Source organism: Zophobas morio, unplaced genomic scaffold, assembly GCF_036711695.1.
Source record: "Zophobas morio isolate AGI-343-1 ecotype UQ-CSIRO unplaced genomic scaffold, CSIRO_AGI_Zmor_V1 ptg000008l, whole genome shotgun sequence".
Lineage (NCBI taxonomy): Eukaryota > Metazoa > Arthropoda > Insecta > Coleoptera > Tenebrionidae > Zophobas > Zophobas morio.
Genome location: NW_026972113.1, coordinates 10,255,887 through 10,279,159, shown reverse-complemented (window position 1 = coordinate 10,279,159; position 23,273 = coordinate 10,255,887). Strand labels below are relative to the sequence as shown.

At 26.6% G+C, this 23,273-nt stretch overlaps 1 protein-coding gene across 3 annotated transcripts in view; it reads left to right on the top strand.

Annotated features, from left to right (window-relative positions):
• Trs31 (TRAPP subunit 31) overlaps positions 1 to 13,456 on the top strand; it is a 33,529-nt gene extending 20,073 nt beyond the window's left edge. Inside the window, exons 1-5 of one of the 3 annotated variants that reach the window (XM_064050768.1) lie at positions 258 to 283; positions 5,739 to 5,885; positions 5,933 to 6,059; positions 6,111 to 6,293; positions 13,285 to 13,456. In XM_064050768.1, the coding sequence (XP_063906838.1) occupies positions 276 to 283; positions 5,739 to 5,885; positions 5,933 to 6,059; positions 6,111 to 6,293; positions 13,285 to 13,383 (564 nt within the window). In that variant the 5' untranslated portion in view covers positions 258 to 275 and the 3' untranslated portion in view covers positions 13,384 to 13,456. Of the gene's footprint in view, positions 1 to 257; positions 284 to 5,670; positions 5,886 to 5,932; positions 6,060 to 6,110; positions 6,294 to 13,284 lie in introns of those variants that run through there. The other 2 variants (XM_064050767.1, XM_064050766.1) reach the window with 2 other exon arrangements.
• The last annotated feature ends 9,817 nt before the right edge of the window (positions 13,457 to 23,273 follow it).

The following is a 23,273-nucleotide window of genomic DNA, read 5'->3' as shown; positions in this document are numbered from 1 at the left end:
AAAATCACTCAGGGAGTGTCCGCTTGGACTGCATTGCCAACCCGCGCAGCGAAATTCCCCAGATAAAAAAGAAAAACTCAAAATTTCGCTAATTCACAACTTCTGGAAACAGCGTTCATCATTTTTTATTTCTATTGTTATAGAGTGTTTTAATCCCATAAATTATGCTTCGTCTGGTGTATAGGCAACCCAATAAACCGATTGATACGTTTTATGTCAATTGTCAAAACATAACCTACAAAATATCCGTGAAACTTTCAAATCTTCAACTCGCGATGAGTTTGACGGGGCGAAATAAGACCAGCATTCTGGATAAGCCCCTACTCTGAGAAAAATTAAGATTTTTGAAAAAAATTTCAAAACATTGTGTGTTTCCAAAAATTCTGCTTGTGAATTATTCTTTGTATCTCGAAAATCGTTATCTTATCGATTCTGGAAAATTGTCCCAATTTCTGAAGAAATGAAGCCGAAAATAAATTCTACGAGTCGAAATCTACAAGAAAATGTCTTTGGGTAATTTTCGAATGATGCGGAAAAATGGTCAAAAGTTCATATTGAAAAATTGAGATTTTTAAAAAGTTGCCTAAAAATACTGGGGATTTTGTCCAAAACGGTTGACAGCCATGAAATTAAGCATTTAACTTTGAGTTTGGTCTTTTATTGGAAAAAAAAGTACAAAATTCAAGTTTTACGTATTAACCTCACTCAGGTTTTCCCTTATTTGTTCAAAATTTACACTGAGAAAGAAATATACTCCGGTTATCGAACAGATGGAGTTGTAAACGTGCGTAAGTAAATGAAAATGGAAAAATTGAAAAATAAAAAAATTGTGAAATAAAATTAAAATGCGAAAATTCAAAAGTTGTAAAAATACAAAAATCCGAAAATTGGAAAGTGAAAAAGTAGAAAAATCAAAATCAAAATCGGTAAATCGGAAAATCGAGAAATCGTAAAATCGAAAAGTCGAAGTTTCGAATTCGTAAAAAAGAGAAATTCAAAAATGGATCCTCGAAAAATCCAAAAATCCACAAAACGAAAAGCCGAATGCGGAAAATCGAAAAATCTGAAAGTCGAAACATCAAGAAATTGAAAAGTCTAGAATGAGAAAAGTAGAAATTGAAATATTTTAATGTCGAAAAATCCCAAAATCAAAAAAGTCCAAAAATCCAAAAATTGAAATTTTGAACAATATAAAAACTCAAAAAATCGAAAATTTAAAAATCTAAAAATCGATAAAACAAAAAATTCAAAACCCAAAAATTCGAAATTTCGAAGTCGAAAAATTCAAACATTGTATCCAAAAATCGAAAACTCTAAAAATCAAGAAATGAGAAATATACTCCGGTTATCGAACAGATGGAGTTGTAAAAGTGCGTAAGAAAATGAAAATGGAAAAATTGAAAAACAAAAAAAATGTGAAATAAAATTAAAATGCGAAAATTCAAAAGTTGTAAAATACACTAATTACGTTGCAGTTTTAAATCGAAAAATTGAAATATGGAAAATTTCGAACATTTTAAAAATTCCAAAGTTTGAAGATCGAGAAACTGTAAAAGAGAAAAATTAAAAACTGAGAACTTAACAAATTGAAAAACTGAAGATTTAAAAGTTTCAAAAGTTTCAAAATCGAAAAATTAGACATCGAAAAGTCGAAGCATTGAAAAATCGAAAAGACAAAAAATCGGGAATTTCAAAAAGTTGAAAAATTCACAGAAATACTCATCGAAAAATCGGAAAGTCGAAAAATTGAAAACTCGAAAGAATTGATCTATCCAAAAATCGAAAAATCCAAAAATCGGAAAATCGAGAAATCATAATATCGAAAAATCGAGAAATCGAAAAGTCGAAAAATCTGAAAGAATCGAGGAAACTGAAAAATCTAGATTGAAAAAACTAGAAATTGAATATTTTAAAGTCGAAAAATCCAAAAATTGAAATTTCGAATAATCTAAAACTCAAGAAATCTAGAAAAGGTAAGCCGAAAATTCGGGAAATCCAAAAGTCAGAAAAGTAAAAAATCGAAAATTTGAAAAATTTAAAAATCGATAAATCAAACACTCAAAAATTCGAAATTTCGAAGTCGAAAAATTCCGAAATTGAATGAAAAATCGAAAACTAAAAATCAAGAAAAGGAGAGATCCAAAAATTGAAAAATTAAAAAATCACAAATCGAAAAGTCGAAAAATCAAAAATAGATAACTCCAAAAATCCAAAAAATCTCGAAGTCGAATTGAAATTATTCAGAAATGTGAAAGTCGAAACGTCAAGAAATTGAAAAGTTTAATTGAGAAATTTAGAAATAGATATCTTGAAAAGTTTAAAAATCCAAAAACCGCTTTTTCGAAAAATCCAAAACTCGAAAAATCGAAAAGTCTAGAAATCGAAAACTCGAAAGAAAAAGAGAAATCCAAAATTCGAAATATCGAAGAAGTGATCAATCCAATAATCGAAAAATCGTACAATCGAAATCGTAAAAAAGAGAAACTCAGAAGTGGATAATCTAAAGATCCAATTGGATTTGGTTCAAGATTTTCCAAAAATTCGATTTGAAAAATATTTTTTTATTTCGAAAATTGTTGTGTAATCGTTTCTGGAGATTTTTAAAAAGGTGCCTAAAAATTCTGGGGATTTTGTTCAAAACGGTTGACAGCCATGAAATTAAGCATTTAACGTTCAATTTCTTTAATTAAAACAAAAATACAGCGTTTTAACCTCACTCAGGTTTTCCCTTATTTGTTCAAAATTTACACGGAGAAAGAAATATACTCCGGTTATCGAACAGATGGAGTTGTAAAAGTGCGTAAGTAATTGAAAATGGAAAAATTGAAAACCAAAAAAATTGTGAAATAAAATCAAAATCCGAAAATTCAAAAATTGTAAAAGACAAAAATTACATTGCACAGTTTTAAATCGAAAAATTGTAAAATGGAAAATTTTTAACACTTTAAAAATTCCAAAGTTTGAAGATCGAGACACTGTAAAAGACAAAAATTAAAAACTGAGAACTTGACAAATCGAAAAACTGAAGATTTAAAAATTTCAAAAGTTTCAAAATCGAAAAATTAGACATCGAAAAGTCGAAACATTGAAAAATCAAAAAGGCAAAAAATCGGGAATTTTAAAACGTCGAAAAATTGAGAAAACAATTCATCGAAAAATCGGGAAATTGAAAAATGCGAAATCGAAAATTCAAATCGAAAAATGGCGATTTCTCCATTTTGAAAAATCCAAAAATCTGAAAGTCGAAACAACAAAAAATTGAAAAGTCTAGATTGGGAATTGTAGAAATTGAAATATTTTAAAGTCGCAAAATCCTAAAATAAGAAAAATCGAAAAATCCAAAAATTGAAATTTCGAACAATCTAAAAACTCAAAAAATCGAAAAAATCGATACATCAAAATCTCAAAAATTCGAAATTTCGAAGTCGAAAAATTCAAAAGTTGTATCAAAAATCGAAAACTAAAAATCAAGAAAAGGAGACATCCAAAAATCGAAAAATTAAAAAATCACAAATCGAAATGTCGAAAAATCCAAAAAGAGATAACTCCAAAAATCCAAAAACTTGAAGCCGAATTGAAATTATTCACAAATGTGAAAGTCGAAACATCAAGAAATTGAAAAGTTTAAATTGAGAAATTTAGAAATCCATTATATTGAAAAGTTCAAAAATCCAAAAATCGCAATTTCGAAAAATCCAAAACTCGAAAAATCGAAAAGTCTAGAGAAACTCGATAGAAAAAGAGAAAGCCAAATGTCGAAATATCGAAGAATTGATCAATCCAAAAATCGAAAAATCTTAGAATCGAAATCGTAAAAAAAATCGACAAATCGGAAAGTCGAAGTTGGAAAATCGAATAATCTGAAAGTCGAAACATCAAAGTCTAAATTGAAAAAAATAGTAATTGAATATTTTAAACGTCGAAAAATCCAAAAACCAAAAAAGTCGAAAAATCCCAAAATTGAAATTTCGAACAACCTAAAACTCAAAAAATCGAAAAAAGGTAAGTTGAAAATTCAAGAAGTAGAAAAGACAAAAAATCAAAAAGATCGAAAATTTGAAAAATCTAAAAATCGAAAACTCAAAAATTCGAAATTTCGTAGTCGAAAAATTCAAAAATTGTACCAAAAATCGAAAACTAAAAATCAAGAAAAGGAGAGATCCAAAAATCCAAAAATGGAGATTTCGAAAAAGCAAAAAAAATCACAAATCGAAAAATCGAGAAATCCAAAAACTGAAAGTCGAAGTGGGATTATCGAAAAATGTGAAAGTCGAAACATCAAGAATTTGAAAAGTCTAAATTGAGAAATATAGAAATCGAAATTTTGAAAAGTTTAAAAATCCAAAAATCGAAAGAAAAAGAGAAATCCAAAATTCGAAATATCGAAGAAGTGATCAATCCAAAAATCGAAAAATCGTACAATCGAAATCGTAAAAAAGAGAAACTCAAAAGTGGATAATCGAAAAATCCAATTGCTTTTAGCTCAAGATTTTCCAAAAATTCGATTTGAAATATATTTTTTTATTTCGAAAATTTTTGTGTTATCGTTTCCGGAAAAATTGTCAATTTCGAAAAAATGAAGCTAATAAATAAATTCCATGAGTCGAAATGTAGAAAAAAATATGTTTCGATAATTTTCGAATCACGAGGAAAAAACTGTCGAAAATTCGTATTGAAAAATTTTCGAAAAGATGCCTAAAAATCCTCAAAAAATTCTGGGCTAGCAATCTCGACGAGCGGTTTTAAAATGCATTGTTTTTCCAGAAAATTGTCATTTTCATTGATTTTGGAAAAATTGTTGTAATATTCGAAAAAATGATGTCGAAAGGACCAGAAATCTATGATATAAATCTCGACGTGTTAAAATCCGAAAATATTATATAGCTTCTCAGGGACACCAATGAATATTTTTTCTCGGTGTATGGGAATTAAAGTTACGTTACGTTTGACGGGTACTAAAATCGGCGTGGGGAAAACTCAACAATTTATTTCTTAATAACTCGAATTTATACGACTAACTATTACACCGATTACGTACAAAATAATTCCGACGCAACTTCAAAAAATATCAAGATTCAAATTTGTTTGTAGATAAAACCACACAGGGAGTGTCCGCTGCAGCGAAATTCCCCCGACAAAAAAAACCGTATCATAACTAAAAATTTCGCTATTTCTAACTTCTGGAAACAGCGTTCATCATTTTTTATTTCTATTGTTAAACTGTTTTAACCATAGAAATAATATTAGAAGATAGATTGTTGTATTAACTGAATTCGTAATGTATTGTAGATTCTACACACATTTCATTTTATTAAAAGAGGATTTCCATCGCTTAACACGATTTCTGTTATTTTAGATTATATATAATTATAATGTAAGCTGTGAAAATATAGTTTTCATTAATAAACGTTTGTTATAATAATTTGTTTGAACAAATTCGGAAGAAAACGTATTAATTCCCGTGCAAATGAAGCGTTTCTTGCCACTCAGCACGTGACACCCAGTCAGCCGTCCTTTCCCCACTGACGCATAACCGGTCTAGCTATTTCTCTCTTATGTTGATTACACTCGCCTGCGTATGGAAACGTATACAAGGCTCCATCCACTCCTCTATTATATCAATGGTTTTAACGCCTTCGTATAGGCAACCCAATAAACCCACCGATACATTCTACGTCACTTGTCAAAACATAACCTACAAAAATCCGTGAAAATTTAAAACATTTAACGATGAGTTTAACGGGGCGAAATAAGACCAGCATTCTCGATAAACCCCTAAGCCGGGGCAAGGGCGAAGTCTCTCTGAGTTGTTTCGCGCTTCTATTTTCCGAAGTGGTTCAGTATTGCCAGAACAGGTCCCATACCGTTCCGGAGCTCCAAAATAGGTGGTTTTCATCACCCAATTATAAGTTAACCTGACGAAATTTTGCAGATTGCACGAACTGGGTCGCAAAGTTGGAGTAAAAATAATCGATTTGTACTTCCTGAGGGAACGCAACGGGAAAAGGGAAATTAAATTACTGAACATATTGTTGTTTGTGAAGTCCACTTTATGGAAGGTGCGTAAGTGTGAGAATTGTGTGTTTGTGTGGTGGCTAATGTGATTGCAGGTGTTGTTTGGTAGAGAAGCGGATAAATTGGAACATTCCAATGACGATGAAAATACTTATTATTTGATGGAGAAGGAGCCTTTAGTGAATAGGTTTATTTCGGTACCGAGGGATAAAAGTAGCTTGAATTGTGCCGTGTTTGTTGCGGGGATTATTGAGGCTGTTTTGACAGGAACTGGATTCGTAAGTATAAACATTGTTTAAGTATATTATAGTTGGGCAACCTATACGGACAATCATTTTCCCATGTAGAAAAGAATGAATATATATTTTACATCTCACTCGCTTCACTATGAAGTGCCGGTACCTTACGAAAGGGGGTAAAAATAGTCTGAAAGCACGCGATGTCGATAAGGTAGTAAACGGACGTATTAATCAGTACGTTGTACGGGGAGCAGTCACAAAATAAGCAAACGTACGTGTTGAAGACTTTACCTATATGTAATATATGTATATGTAGTGCATACCTGTTTCAAGGTTAAGGTAACAAAAATTTAATATTATCGCGGTATACCTATTATCCATGAACTGCATCAAATCATTAAATACATATTATCTTTGAAACTAAAATGCATTTTATCACAAAATATTTATCACCATTTAAATATATACGATTTAGACATCAAGAAATAAATTTAAAATCGCAAAAATTAAATGTAGCAGAGTTAAAACAGCCTTAAATGTGTCTTGTATGTACGTGCTTATCAGTATGTAGGCATTTTAACGCACAGCAATAATCGTTCTTGAAAAGTAATGACTGATGACTACTGTAACATAATAATTCCTCGAAATCTAAAATTTAAAACATTGAAAAATTCAAATATGAGAAAATTGTAAAATCGAGAAATCGAAACATAAAAAAATCAAAAAAATAAAAATTGGAAAATCTAAAATTTAAAAATCGAGAAATTGAACAATCGAAAAATTAAAAAAAATTGGACAATCGAAAATTTAAAAATTCCGAAAATTGAAAAATTGAAATATAGAAAAACTGAAAACTCAAAAAATCGAAAAAAAATAATAAGTTAAAAATTGAAAAGTTAAAATTGAGAAATCGAAAAACCGAAAAATCAAAAAAGCAGAGTCGAAAAATCGAAAACTTAAAAAATCTAAAAATTGAAAAATCAAAAACCTGAATAATCGAAAAACTGAAAAATCGAAACTTTAGGAAGTGAATAAATGGGAATCTAACAAAATAGATTAATTGCGAAATCCGAAAACTAAAAATTCAGAAACGTAAAAATTTGAAAAATAAAAAAATATTGAAGAACTGAAAAATCGAAAAATCTAAAATTTAAAACATTGAAAAGTTAAAATATCTTAAAACTGAAAAATGGAGAAATCCAAACATTAAAAAATCAAAAAAATAAAAAATTCGAAAATCTAAAATTTAAAAATCGAAAAACTGAAAAATCAAACAATCGAGAAGTCGAGACTTTAAAAAATTAGAAAATTGAAAAATCGGATAAATCAAAAATCGAAATATCGAAAAATCGAGAAACCGAAAAGCAAAAAACAAAAAAATCGAGGAGTCGAAAAATAAAAAAATTGAGAAACCGAAATAGGCCAAAATCGAAAACTCGAAAACTTAAATATAGAAAAATTGATAAAGCGAGAGATTGAATAATCAAAACATCGAAAAATCCGAATCTCAATAAATTGAGATCTCAAAATATTAAAAAGTTTGGAAATTTGAAGAATTAATTTATAGAACTGGAAACTCGAGAAACCGAAAAAAATTAATAATTTAAAAATTGAAAAGTTAAAATTGAGAAATCGAAAAACCGAAAAATCACAAAATTGAACGAAATATCAAAAAATTAGGAAATTAAAAAATTGAAAAACAGAAAAGTCAAAAAAGCAGAGTCGAAAAATCGCAAACTTAAAAAATCTAAAAATTGAAAAATCAAAAACCTGAATAATCGAAAAATTGAAGAACTGAAAAACTGAAAAATCGAAACTTTAGGAAGTGGATAAATGGGAATCTAAAAAAATAGATCAATTGAGAAATCCGAAAACTAAAAATTCAGAAACGTCAAAGTTTGAAAAATAAAAAAAATATTGAAGAACTGAAAAATCGAAAAATCTAAAATTTAAAACATTGAAAAGTTAAAATATCTTAAAACTGAAAAATGGGGAAATCCAAACATTAAAAAATCAAAAAAACAAAAAATTCGAAAATCTAAAATTTAAAAATCGAAAAACTGAAAAATCAAACAATCGAGAAGTCGAGACTTTAAAAAATTAGAAAATTGAAAAATCGGATAAATCAAAAATCGAAATATCGAAAAATCGAAACATTGTAAAATGCAAAAATTGAGACATCGAGAAATCGAAAAATCAAAAGACAAAAAAATCAAGGAGTCGAAAAATCAAAAAATTGAGAAACCGAAATAGGCCAAAATCGAAAAATCGAAAACTTAAATATAGAAAAATTGATAAAGCCAGAGATTGAATAATCAAAACATCGAAAAATCCGAATCTCAATAAATTGAGATCTCAAAATATTAAAAAATTTGGAAATTTGAAGAATTAAATTATAGAACTGGAAACTCGAGAAACCGAAAAAAATTAATAATTTAAAAATTGAAAAGTTAAAATTGAGAAATCGAAAAACCGAAAAATCACAAAATTGAACGAAATATCAAAAAATTAGGAAATTAAAAAATTGAGAAACAGAAAAGTCAAAAAAGCAGAGTCGAAAAATCGAAAACTTAAAAAATGTAAAAATTGAAAAATCAAAAACCTGAATAATCGAAAAATTGAAGAACTGAAAAACTGAAAAATCGAAACTTTAGGAAGTGGATAAGTGGGAATCTAACAAAATAGATTAATTGAGAAATCCGAAAACTAAAAATTCAGAATCGTCAAAATTTGAAAAATAAAAAAATATTGAAGAACTGAAAAATCGAAGAATCTAAAATTTAAAACATTGAAAAGTTAAAATATCTTAAAACTGAAAATTGGAGAAATCCAAACATTAAAAAATCAAAAAAATAAAAATTCGAAAATCCAAAATTTAAAAATAAAAATTAGAAAATTGAAAAATCGGATAAATCAAAAATCAAAACATCGAAAAATCGAGAAACCGAAAAGCAAAAAATCAAAAAACCAACAAATCGAAAACTCGAAACATTGTAAAATGCAAAAATTGAGACATCGATAAATCGAAAAATCAAAAGACAAAAAAATCGAGGAGTCGAAAAATCAAAAAATTGAGAAACCGAAATAGGCCAAAATCGAAAACTCGAAAACTTAAATATAGAAAAATTGATAAAGCGAGAGATTGAATAATCAAAACATCGAAAAATCCGAATCTCAATAAATTGAGATCTCAAAATATTAAAAAGTTCGGAAATTTGAAGAATTAAATTATAGAACTGGAAACTCGAGAAACCGAAAAAAATTAATAATTTAAAAATTGAAAAGTTAAAATTGAGAAATCGAAAAACCGAAAAATCACAAAATTGAACGAAATATCAAAAAATCAGGAAATTAAAAAATTGAGAAACAGAAAAGTCAAAAAAGCAGAGTCGAAAAATCGAAAACTTAAAAAATCTAAAAATTGAAAAATCAAAAACCTGAATAATCCAAAAATTGAAGAACTGAAAAACTGAAAAATCGAAACTTTAGGAACTGGATAAATGGGAATCTAAAAAAATAGATTAATTGGGAAATCCGAAAACTAAAAATTCAGAAACGTCAAAATTTGAAAAATAAAAAAATATTGAAGAACTGAAAAATCGAAAAATCTAAAATTTAAAACATTGAAAAGTTAAAATATCCTAAAACTGAAAAATGGAGAAATCCAAACATCAAAAAAAAAAAAAAATTCTAAATTTTAAAAATTGAAAAACTGAAAAATCAACGAATCGAGAAGTCGAGAATTAAAAAAATTGGAAAATTGAAAAATCGGATAAATCAAAAATCGAAACATCGAAAAATCGAGAAACCGAAAAGTAAAAAATCGAAAAACCAACAAATCGAAAAATCGAAACATTGTAAAATTCAAAAAATGAAATATCGAGAAATCTAAAAATCAAAAGACAAAAAATCGAGGAGTCGAAAAATCGAGAAGTCGAAAAATCAAAAAATTGAGAAACCGAAATAGGCCAAAATCTCGAAAAATCGAGAACTTAAATATGGAAAAATTGATAAAGCGAGAGATTGAATAATCAAAACATCGAAACATCCGAATCTCAATGAATTGAGATCTCAAAAAATTTAAACATTCGGAAATTTAAAAAATTAAAATATAGAACTGGAAACTCGAGAAACCGAAAAATCTAGAAATTTAAAAATTAAAATATGGAAAAGTTGAAAAATTGAGAAATTGAAATAAAAAACAAAAAACTGAAAATCCAAAAATAAAAAATAGAAAAATCTAGAAGTCGAAAATTGAGAAATCGACAAACCAATAAAGCGAAGTCGAAAAATCGAAGAATTGAAGAACTGAAAAATCGAAACTTTGAGAAGTGGGAAAATAAAAAATAGATTAATTGAGAAATCAGAAAACTGAAAATTTAACGCAAAAATTTGAAAAATTGAAAAATTTAGATACTGAAGAACTGAAAAGTCAAAAAATCGAGAAATCGAAAAACTAAAATTTAAAACACCGAATAATTAAAACATCGCAAAATTGAAGAATCGAGAAATCCAATTCAATTTGAAAAATTGAAAAATCGGGACATTGAAAAATTGGAAAATCCAGAAATTGAAAAGCTCAAAAGAAAAAAAATCGAAAAACCGAGAAATCCAAAAATCGAAACGTCGAAAAATTCAAAAACTGAGACTTCGAGAAATCGAAAAATCGGAGGATCGAGAAACTGAGGAGTTGGAAGCCGAAAAGGAAAGTTAAAAATTGAAAAATTGAGAAATTGAACAATCTAAACAACGAAACATCTGAATTCGATAAATTGAGAAATTAAAAGAATGAATCGAAAAATTTTAAAAAAGAAACTGGAAAATCGAAAAATTGAAAAATTGAAATATAGAACTGAAAACTCGAGATATCGAAAAACCTAGAATTTTAAAAAATGAAATATTAAAACATCGAAAAGTTTAAAAATTGAGAAATCAAAGCACTAAACAGTCGCAGAATTGAAAAATCTAAAGTTTACAATAAATTGAAAATCCAAAAAGTAAAAAATCGAGAAATAAAAAAAAATCCATCAATTCAAAAATCGAAAAGTCGAAAAATTGAAATATTGAAAAATCTCATAACTGAAAGAAATATTCAAAAAATTGAGAAATTAAAAAATTGGAAAATTGAGAAATCGAAAATCTAAAAAAGCAAAATTGAAAAATCGTAATCTTAAAAAATCGAAAAATTGAAGAATTGAAGATGTGAAAAAACGAAACTTTAGGAAGTCCAGAAATGGACAAATAAAAAAAAATACTTTAGAAATCGGCAAACTGAAAATTTAGAAACGTGAAAATTTGAAAAATTGAAAAATCGAAATATTTAAAAACCGTAAAATTGAAGAGGACAAAAATTGAGAAATCGTATCATTGAAACATCGAAAGATTGAGAAATCGAAAAATAAAAAAATCAAGAAATAGAAAATTTGAAGAATGGAGGAATCGGAAAAGCCCAAAATTGAAATATTGAAAAATTGAGACATTTAAAGTTGAAAAATCGAGAAATCGACAAGCCGAAAAATCCCAATAGCGTATTTAGGTATAAATCACAAGATCTGACTATTCTACTTTTTAAAATTTAAATAACATTATAAATTGGAAAATGTTGATTTTTTTTCAAAAAATCTTGACGTCAAAGGTGAAAACTCGACACGGATGCATAAACCGTAAACGGGGCGAATTTACAATTTTACTATTGTAAAATTTGGAGATTGCGTCATTTCATTGTTCGTGACAAATTTTGGTGAGTGTAATTTGATAATACAATTTGAAATGTAAATTTTGTCATTCGGGAACATTATGTATTAAATCGTTAAGATGTTCAAGAACTTTGTTCACTTATTCGTTGTAAAGTCCAATGGTCGAAATGGGTTAGTTCTTCGTAGTGGATGTGTATCAGATCAACTCTAACGAATGTCGCCTTATAGATAAACCGCTTAGAGTCGATATTGGCCTGAGTGTGCTTTGGTCTGTAGATCAAACAAGTTCTCAGGCGACGAAAAATTGCATGTGGAGGGAGACTTCGGATTACAAATCGTGCCAAGAAAGACATATTTGGGAGAGATGGATTTTCAGGTGCTTGACTAGCGGTAATTTTAAATTGTTTGCTGTCGTTCGCGAAGTGAAGAACACAATTTCATTAAAATGATAATTATAAAATTATCATAATCATAATAATGCCTTTGCTAATGTTTGATGGCGCCATCTGATGTAGAGTAAAATAAACCTAATACGTTGGCTCACTGTAGTGAAAATGCGCGTTGACGAAAAATTTGTCCTACGCCCCCTGGATTCCTTGTCCTAAAGCTCATTATTTAGGCGAAGTAGAATTTGTATTAGGTTGTCCAACTATAATACACTTAAACAATGGTATAAAAAATAGTAATGTAGGCAACCAATAATTCGGTGACGTACATGGTTGTGTATGCAACCAACTTTACACCAACGTGTACGAATACATTATAACTATGATTCATTTATCATTATCTATACGTGTGAAGATTGCGTTGTTACACTCACACTAAATAAATAAATAACAATCAAAATTATCTCTCGACCTGTCATTACACATCAAATTCTGGCGAAAGCTTCAAAACTGATTTTAAAATTTAGAGATGACACTAAGTAAATTTTTATAGTGTGTTTATTAAATTTAAAACACATTGATTGATGATGGTTTTTGCAATAAGTTGCTCAGTGTGGAAATAAATGTTAGCTCACACTATTCTGATTTGTGGCTTTTGTGTGATTTGACGTTCAAACGATTAATGATTAGTACATTTTAGATTGCTCAATCAGTACCCAGGAACAAAATCTGCGTTATCACATTGTGTTTATTGTAATTATTTACATCACATGGATGATAACTGTCGTGTTACTTGTTCCCTCTGGGAAAATACAACTATCTATATCATGTAATAATAATTATTGTGATTATAATTACTTTTTCGTATTCAGTTGTCATGTAATAAAAACACCTGCTTTCTCCACCTGGCGTATAATGAACGCTATTGCAACACTCTTTTATTTTCAGACAGCCAAAGTGACGGCGCATTGGCACAAAGGTACGACTTACATGGTGAAATTCGACGATACCGTCGTCACCAGAGACAAACAACTAGAAGAGCGATAATTCCTGTACTATGTTTAATAATTGTCTACGTGTTTCCGTTGATAAAATTTAAATTAAAGCGCTTATTACAGATCTCTTTTCGCCCGTTTTATTTTTACCTTATCATCCACTTACTTGAAAAAAATCAAACACTTGTAGTTGTTTATAAAAACAACCACTACGTCGAGATAAAAGAACGTCCGGTACTTACCAAACTTGACCTCTGGCGTTTAACAGTATTCAATGGTTTTATTTTTTATTTCTAACAAAGTTTACAAACAAATGTCACTACATTGTTCTGGGTTTGCATATTTTAAATGTACTTGAAGTCGCGGTCTTTGTAGGCGATTTCGCCGTTCCTTAAACGCTTCTCCTTGGCGCTTTTCGTTACGTGTAGGAAGTAGGCGTAGCCGATGATGGGCATGGCCATCAGGATGATTCCGTAGCCGGTGTTCCTGGGGTTGGGTCTGAAGTGCTCAAAGCTGCTAACCCGCATGGCTTGATAGCGCTGGATGGCCGGGTCAAACTAGAACAAAATTCGAATTTAGCGCCATTTGGTTGGTAAAAAGGTTTGGGATTGGAGTAGGCCACAACACGCATGGTTGGTACAAGTGTCTTTATTTAGCAGTTACGAAAGTATTGAGATGTTTGTAACGAAAGGGGGTCATCCATTAATTTTATCACAACGTGTATACATACAAAGTATTAATTATTAGAACTGAAATTGAGCAACCACCCACAAGACCAGAAGTTAAAAATCGTGTTCCACTGACATTTCAACCCAACGGAATTATCAATTTTGCTATCATCGAACAAAAATAAGCAAATTCTCGAATGTGTGACAAATTAAGTTACGACACTTCGATTATAAATGCAGTTGGATGATTTTCACGATCTTTATCGACCGATTCTTGCTAATAGCGTCATTTGAAAGGTTAATTGTGAAAACAAAAAACAACAACCAAGGTCCTGTTGGCCGCAATTGTGCTCTGTATCAATACAATTTGACATTCTGACTGTGGTGAGTCACCGGCAAATACGTTGAAGAGGACTTCAATTTTCCGAAAATGTCAACTCCAACCGCCAAAATTTACTTCATCATGTTATGTAATTTAAGTGGAACGATTTGAGGTAGAAATCCAGCGAAGTTCAAGGCGATGATGGGGTAATGGTTTGGTAAGAAAAAACAGATAATGTCAATGGCAGCTTTTTATGGTTGCTGATGGGTTACAAAATAAAAGAAGTCTGTATTCATCGGCGTAATTTATTTGTTTTTTGTTGCTGGAATTAAATTATTGTTGGTTAAAAGTGGCAATAATTGCTGCAGTGGAAGGATTTATGATTGAAGAGAAAGTGAGAAGAATGTTAAGAATGTGTGGGATTAATATCAATGCGCGATTTCCATTTTCCGAGTAAAAAAGTTGGCTTTTTCAGCCTAGTCATTTTCAGTAATCAATTCAATTCTCGTGGATGTTGAAGCAATTATTTCGATTATTTCGATAAAAATTTTATGTTGTAAGAAGTGATTACGAGGAAGATTTACTAGTACATACTCACACTTTAAATGTCAGTCCCATCAAAAGTCGAACATTTATGGGTTACATTAGTACATTAATAATAATTATGACATCTTCACTATTATCCCAGATTTATATCGAAGTATCTCCCCTCAACTTAAATTTAAATCAGTCGATAACGAAAAGAAACCAAAATTATCTCAGTTTTTTGATCGATTAGATGGATATCACTACCATTAATGAAAACAACGTTACAACGTTTTTATGGAAAAAATCTAAAATTAGTTCGAAAAAAATTCGTCAGAATTTTTGTTTTACATGAAAATTAAACTACATAAGAATACAAGAAAAATAAAAAATCTAAGAAAATATACACTTCAGAAATCAAAATTAATATACAACGCACTCTCCGTAAATTACTGAAAGTAAAAATGGCGCAGGTGATTTAGGTTTTAATTTATTATAATCTACAACGGTTTTGCATTTTTTTTCGTTTTTGAAATTTTTAATTCTTTGGTTTTTCAATTGTTTAAGTTTGTAAGTTTTCAAATTGAAATTTTTCGAATTTTGAAGTTTGGGATTTTTTTTATTTTTCGTTTTTTCAATTTTTGTTTCTTGAATTTTTCAAGTTTCCAAATTTAATTTTTCAACTTTTTACTTCTTGAGTTTTTCATTTGTTTAATTTTACTATTTTTCAGTTCCTCCATTTTTAATTTTCCACATTTCAAATTTTCTCAATGTTTGATTCTTGAACTTAAGTTTTCAAATTTTGATTAATTTTTGAATTTTTCGTTTCTTTAACCAAGTATGCGATTTTGCAGTTTCCGATTTTTCAATTTTCAAATTTCTCAATTTCGCGGTTTTCGGAAATCGTAGTTTTTTGTTTTTCAATTTTTGGAGTTAATTTTTCCGTTTTTCCGCTTATCAGTTTCTCAGTTTTAATTTTTCGTTTCATCAAATTTTCAACTTATCAAATTAAAATTTCTAAATTTTTCGATTTCTTAATTTTTAATTTTTCGATTTTTCAATTTTACGATTTTGGGGTTTTTGATACTCCATCTTTTGAATTGTTCAATTATTCCTTTAACAATGTTCCGAATTTCCAAATTTTTATTTTTTTTTTAAGTTTTCAAATTGATTGTTTTCAATTTTTCTAGTATTGGATTCTTTAGTTTTTTAATTTTTCTTAGTTCAAATCTTCGAGTTTTCAAATTTAAATTTTTCAAGTTTTCAATGTTTGAATTTTTCGATTTTTAATCCTCAGATTTTTCAATTTTTGCTTCTTGAATTTTTTAAGTTTTCAAATTAAAATTTTTCAATTTTTTACTTCTTGATTTTTTCGTTTAATCAATGTTACAATTTTTCAGTTTTTTGATGTTTTAATTATTCGTTTTCTCAATTTTTGAGTTTCCACTTTTTTAAATTTTCGATTTTTGAGTTTTTATTTTTCAAATTTTTACAATTTTTAGAAATTTTAATTTTTCGATTTTCAAGTTTGTAAGTTATCAAATTAAAATTTTTTGATATTCCAACTTTTGATTGTATCTTTCGATTTTTTAATTTTTCGTTTCTTTAATTTTACTACTTTTCAATTATTCCTTTAACAATGTTTCGAATTTCCAAATTTTATTTTTTTTTTAAGTTTTCAAATTGATTGTGTTCAATTTTTGCTTCTTAAATTTTTTACTTTGAATTTTTCGTCTGTTTAATTTTACTATTTAAATAAAAAATATTTTTCAGTTTTTGGATGTTTTAATTACATATTTGTTTTTTCAATTTTTCGGTTTCTCAATGTTTGAGTTTTCACTTTTCAAAATTTTCGATTTTTGAGGTTTTTTCATTTTTCGTTCCTCCAACTTTTCGTTTTTTCATATTACGATCTTTCCCTTTTTTTAATTCTTCGATTTTCCAATTTTTGCTTTTTGAACTTTTTACGTTATCAAATTTTAATTTTTCAATTTACAAATTTCTCAATTTCGCGGTTTTTAGAAATTGTAGTCTTTCGTTTTTTCAATATTTTGATTTTCCAGTTTCTTTGGTTTTTAATTTTTCGTTGGTTTTAAAATTAAAATTTTTCAATGTTTGAATTTTTCGTGTTTTAATCTTACGATTTTTGATTTTTGCTTTTCGAATTTTTCGTTTGTTCAATTTTACTATTTTTCAGTTTTTGGATGTTTTCATTACTCGTTTTTTCCATTTTTCGGTTTTTCAATTTTTGAGCTTATTTTTCATTTTTGTTCCTCCAAAATTTAGGTTTTTTAATATTACGATTTTTTAGTTTTTGCATCTTCAAATTTTTGAGTTTTCAATTTTCGAACTTTTAAAGTTTTCAAGTTTTAATTTTTCAATTTCTGAGTTTTCAAAATTTTCAATTTCTCGGTTTTAAGAAATTGTAGCTTTTCGTTTTTTAATTTTTTGAGTTTTCAAATTTTGAAATTTGAAGGCTCCGGTTTTTGAATTTTTCATTAATTTTACGATTTTGAACATTTAGATTTAATCGATTTCAAATTTTTATGATTTTAAAATTTTTAGAAATCGTACTTTTTCGTTTATTCAAGTTTGTAATTATCAAATTAAAAATGTTCAATTTTTCAATTGTATAATTTTTGGACACTTTAATTTTTCTTTCTTCAATTTTTCGGTTTCTCAATTTTTAATTTTTCGTTTTTCAATTTTGTCATTTTTTCGTTTCTTTCATTTTACTACCTTTAAATTCCTGATGTTTCAATTATTAGTTTTTACAATTTTTCGATTTTCCATATTTTTTTTAATGTTTTCAAATTGATTGTTTTTTTTTTGAAGTTTTGGGTTTTTTCATTTTTCTTTTTCAATTTTTCAGTTTCTCAATTTTTAATCTTTAGGTTTTTAATTTTTCGTTACTTCAAGTTTTCAAGTTTTCAAATTAAAATTTGTCAAATTTTCAATATTTGAATTTTTCGTTTTTTAATCTTCAATTTATCAAGTTTGCAGCTTTCAAATTTTTCATTTTTTTTTTCTTGAATTTTTCGTTTGCCCAATTTTACTATTTATCTCTTGGATGTTTTAATTATTCGTCTTTTCAATTTTCCGGTTTCTCAATTTTTAAGTTTTCACTTTATCAAATTTTCGATTTTTGAGTTTATCTTTCATATTTTGTTCCTTCAACTTTTCGTTTTTAATATTACGATTTTTTAATTTTTGCTTCTTCAAATTAAATTTTTTAATTTCGAACTCTGTTTTTAATCCTACGATTTTTGAATTTTTCCTTCTTTAACAATGCGACATTACAATTTTAGATTTTTCAAATTTCTCAATTTCTCGGTTTTTAGAAATTGCAGCTTTTCGTTTTTTATTTTTCGAGTTTTAAAATTTTGAATTTTTGAAGGTTCCACTTTTTGAAATTTTCTTTAATTTTACGATTTTGAACTTTTTCGATATTCCAACTTTTGAATTGTTCAATCTTTCGATTTTTCAATTTTCAGATTTCTCAATTTTTCGGTTTTTAGAAATTTTAATTTCTTGTTTATTCAAGTTTCATATTTTTCAGTTTCACAATTTTTCGATTTTTCAATGGTTCAATTTTTCAATTTCTGAATTTTCAAAATTTTCAATTTCTCGGTTTTTAGAAATTGTAGCTTTTCGTTTTTGAATTTTTCATTAATTTTGCGATTTTAAACATTTAGATTTAATCGATTTCAAATTTTTACGATTTTAAAATATTTAGAAATTGGACTTTTTCGTTTATTCAAGTTTGCAATTATCAAATTAAAAATGTTCAATTTTTCAATTGTATAATTTTTGGACATTTTAATTTTTCTTTCTTCAATTTTTCGGTTTCTCAATTTTTAATTTTTCGTTTTTCAATTTTGTCATTTTTTCGTTTCTTTAATTTTACTACCTTTCAATTTTGGATGTTTCGATTATTAGTTTTTACAATTTTTCGATTTTCCATATTTTTTTTTAATGTTTTCAAATTGATTGGATTTTTTTTGAAGTTTTGGGTTTTTTCATTTTTCTTTTTTCAATTTTTCAGTTTCTCAATTTTTAATTTTTCGTTACTACAAGTTTTCAAGTTTTCAAATTAAAATTTGTCAAGTTTTCAATATTTGAATTTTTCGTTTTTTAATCTTTCAATTTATCAAGTTTGCAACTTTCAAATTTTTCAATTTTTTTTTTTAATTTTTCGTTTGCCCAATTTTACTATTTATCTCTTGGATGTTTTAATTATTCGTCTTTTCAATTTTCCGGTTTCTCAATTTTTAAGTTTTCACTTTATCAAATTTTCGATTTTGGAGTTTATTTTTCATATTTTGTTCCTTCAACTTTTCGTTTTTAATATTACGATTTTTTAATTTTTGCTTCTTCAAATTAAATTTTTTTATTTCGAACTCTTTGTTTTTTCATCCTACGATTTTTGAATTTTTCCTTCTTTAACTATGCGACATTACAATTTTAGATTTTTCAAATTTCTCAATTTCTCGGTTTTTAGAAATTGCAGCTTTTCGTTTTTTATTTTTCGAGTTTTAAAATTTTGAATTTTTGAAGGTTCCACTTTTTGAAATTTTCTTTAATTTTACGATTTTGGACTTTTTCGATATTCCAACTTTTGAATTGTTCAATTTTTCGATTTTTCAATTTTCAGATTTCTCAATTTTTCGGTTTTTAGAAATTTTAATTTCTTGTTTATACAAATTTCATATTTTTCAGTTTCACAATTTTTCGATTTTTCAATGGTTCAATTTTTCAATTTCTGAATTTTCAAAATTTTCAATTTCTCGGTTTTTAGAAATTGTAGCTTTTCGTATTTTAATTTTTTGAGTTTTCAAATTTTGAAATTTGAAGGCTCCGGTTTTTGAATTTTTCATTAATTTTACGATTTTGAACATTTAGATTTAATCGATTTCAAATATTTACGATTTTAAAATTTTTAGAAATTGTACTTTTTCGTTTATTCAAGTTTGCAATTATCAAATTAAAAATGTTCAATTTTTCAATTGTATAATTTTTGGACACTTTAATTTTTCTTTCTTCAATTTTTCGGTTTCTCAATTTTTAATTTTTCGTTTTTCAATTTTGTCATTTTTTTCGTTTCTTTAATTTTACTACCTTTCAATTTTGGATGTTTCGATTATTAGTTTTTACAATTTTTCGATTTTCCATATTTTTTTTAATGTTTTCAAATTGATTGTTTTTTTTTTGAAGTTTTGGGTTTTTTCATTTTTCTTTTTCAATTTTTCAGTTTCTCAATTTTTAATCTTTAGGTTTTTAATTTTTCGTTACTTCAAGTTTTCAAATTAAAATTTGTCAAATTTTTAATATTTGAATTTTTCGTTTTTTAATCTTACAATTTATCAAGTTTGCAGCTTTCAAATTTTTCAATTTTTTTTTTGAATTTTTCGTTTGCCCAATTTTACTATTTATCTCTTGGATGTTTTAATTATTCGTCTTTTCAATTTTCCGGTTACTCAATTTTTAAGTTTTCACTTTATCAAATTTTCGATTTTTGAGTTTATTTTTCATATTTTGTTCCTTCAACTTTTCGTTTTTAATATTACGACTTTTTAATTTTTGCTTCTTCAAATTAATTTTTTTAATTTCGAACTCTTTGTTTTTTCATCCTACGATTTTTGAATTTTTCCTTCTTTAACTATGCGACATTACAATTTTAGATTTTTCAAATTTCTCAATTTCTCGGTTTTTAGAAATTGCAGCTTTTCGTTTTTTATTTTTCGAGTTTTAAAATTTTGAATTTTTGAAGGTTCCACTTTTTGAAATTTTCTTTAATTTTACGATTTTGGACTTTTTCGATATTCCAACTTTTGAATTGTTCAATCTTTCGATTTTTCAATTTTCAGATTTCTCAATTTTTCGGTTTTTAGAAATTTTAATTTCTTGTTTATTCAAGTTTCATATTTTTCAGTTTCACAATTTTTCGATTTTTCAATGGTTCAATTTTTCAATTTCTGAATTTTCAAAATTTTCAATTTCTCGGTTTTTAGAAATTGTAGCTTTTCGTTTTTGAATTTTTCATTAATTTTGCGATTTTAAACATTTAGATTTAATCGATTTCAAATTTTTACGATTTTAAAATATTTAGAAATTGTACTTTTTCGTTTATTCAAGTTTGCAATTATCAAATTAAAAATGTTCAATTTTTCAATTGTATAATTTTTGGACATTTTAATTTTTCTTTCTTCAATTTTTCGGTTTCTCAATTTTTAATTTTTCGTTTTTCAATTTTGTCATTTTTTCGTTTCTTTAATTTTACTACCTTTCAATTTTGGATGTTTCGATTATTAGTTTTTACAATTTTTCGATTTTCCATATTTTTTTTAATGTTTTCAAATTGATTGGTTTTTTTTTGAAGTTTTGGGTTTTTTCATTTTTCTTTTTCAATTTTTCAGTTTCTCAATTTTTAATCTTTAGGTTTTTAATTTTTCGTTACTTCAAGTTTTCAAATTAAAATTTGTCAAATTTTTAATATTTGAATTTTTCGTTTTTTAATCTTACAATTTATCAAGTTTGCAGCTTTCAAATTTTTCAATTTTTTTTTTGAATTTTTCGTTTGCCCAATTTTACTATTTATCTCTTGGATGTTTTAATTATTCGTCTTTTCAATTTTCCGGTTTCTCAATTTTTAAGTTTTCACTTTATCAAATTTTCGATTTTGGAGTTTATTTTTCATATTTTGTTCCTTCAACTTTTCGTTTTTAATATTACGATTTTTTAATTTTTGCTTCTTCAAATTAAATTTTTTAATTTCGAACTCTTTGTTTTTTCATCCTACGATTTTTGAATTTTTCCTTCTTTAACTATGCGACATTACAATTTTAGATTTTTCAAATTTCTCAATTTCTCGGTTTTTAGAAATTGCAGCTTTTCGTTTTTTATTTTTCGAGTTTTAAAATTTTGAATTTTTGAAGGTTCCACTTTTTGAAATTTTCTTTAATTTTACGATTTTGGACTTTTTCGATATTCCAACTTTTGAATTGTTCAATCTTTCGATTTTTCAATTTTCAGATTTCTCAATTTTTCGGTTTTTAGACATTTCAATTTCTTGTTTATTAAAGTTTCATATTTTTCAGTTTCACAATTTTTCGATTTTTCAATGGTTCAATTTTTCAATTTCTGAATTTTCAAAATTTTCAATTTCTCGGTTTTTAGAAATTGTAGCTTTTCGTTTTTTAATTTTTTGAGTTTTCAAATTTTGTAATTTGAAGGCTCCGGTTTTTGAATTTTTCATTAATTTTGCGATTTTGAACATTTAGATTTAATCGATTTCAAATTTTTACGATTTTAAAATTTTTAGAAATTGTACTTTTTCGTTTATTCAAGTTGCAATTATCAAATTAAAAATGTTCAATTTTTCAATTGTATAATTTTTGGACATTTTAATTTTTCTTTCTTCAATTTTTCGGTTTCTCAATTTTTAATTTTTCGTTTTTCAATTTTGTCATTTTTTCGTTTCTTTAATTTTACTACCTTTCAATTTTGGATGTTTCGATTATTAGTTTTTACAATTTTTCGATTTTCCATATTTTTTTTAATGTTTTCAAATTGATTGTTTTTTTTGAAGTTTTGGGTTTTTTCATTTTTCTTTTTTCAATTTTTAATTTTTCGTTCCTACAAGTTTTCAAATTAAAATTTGTCAAGTTTTCGATATTTGAATTTTTCGTTTTTTAATCTTACAATTTATCAAGTTTGCAGCTTTCAAATTTTTCAATTTTTTTTTCTTGAATTTTTCGTTTGCCCAATTTTACTATTTATCTCTTGGATGTTTTAATTATTCGTCTTTTCAATTTTCCGGTTTCTCAATTTTTAAGTTTTCACTTTATCAAATTTTCGATTTTTGAGTTTATTTTTCATATTTTGTTCCTTCAACTTTTCGTTTTTAATATTACGATTTTTTAATTTTTGCTTCTTCAAATTAAATTTTTTAATTTCGAACTCTTTGTTTTTTAATCCTACGATTTTTGAATTTTTCCTTCTTTAACTATGCGACATTACAATTTTAGATTTTTCAAATTTCTCAATTTCTCAGTTTTTAGAAATTGAAGCTTTTCGTTTTTTATTTTTCGAGTTTTAAAATTTTGAATTTTTGAAGGTTCCACTTTTTGAAATTTTCTTTAATTTTACGATTTTGGACTTTTTCGATATTCCAACTTTTGAATTGTTCAATCTTTCGATTTTTCAATTTTCAGATTTCTCAATTTTTCGGTTTTTAGAAATTTTAATTTCTTGTTTATTCAAGTTTCATATTTTTCAGTTTCATAATTTTTCGATTTTTCAATGTTTCAATTTTTCAATTTCTGAATTTTCAAAATTTTCAATTTCTCGGTTTTTAGAAATTGTAGCTTTTCGTTTTTTGATTTTTTGAGTTTTCAAATTTTGAAATTTGAAGGCGCCGGTTTTTGA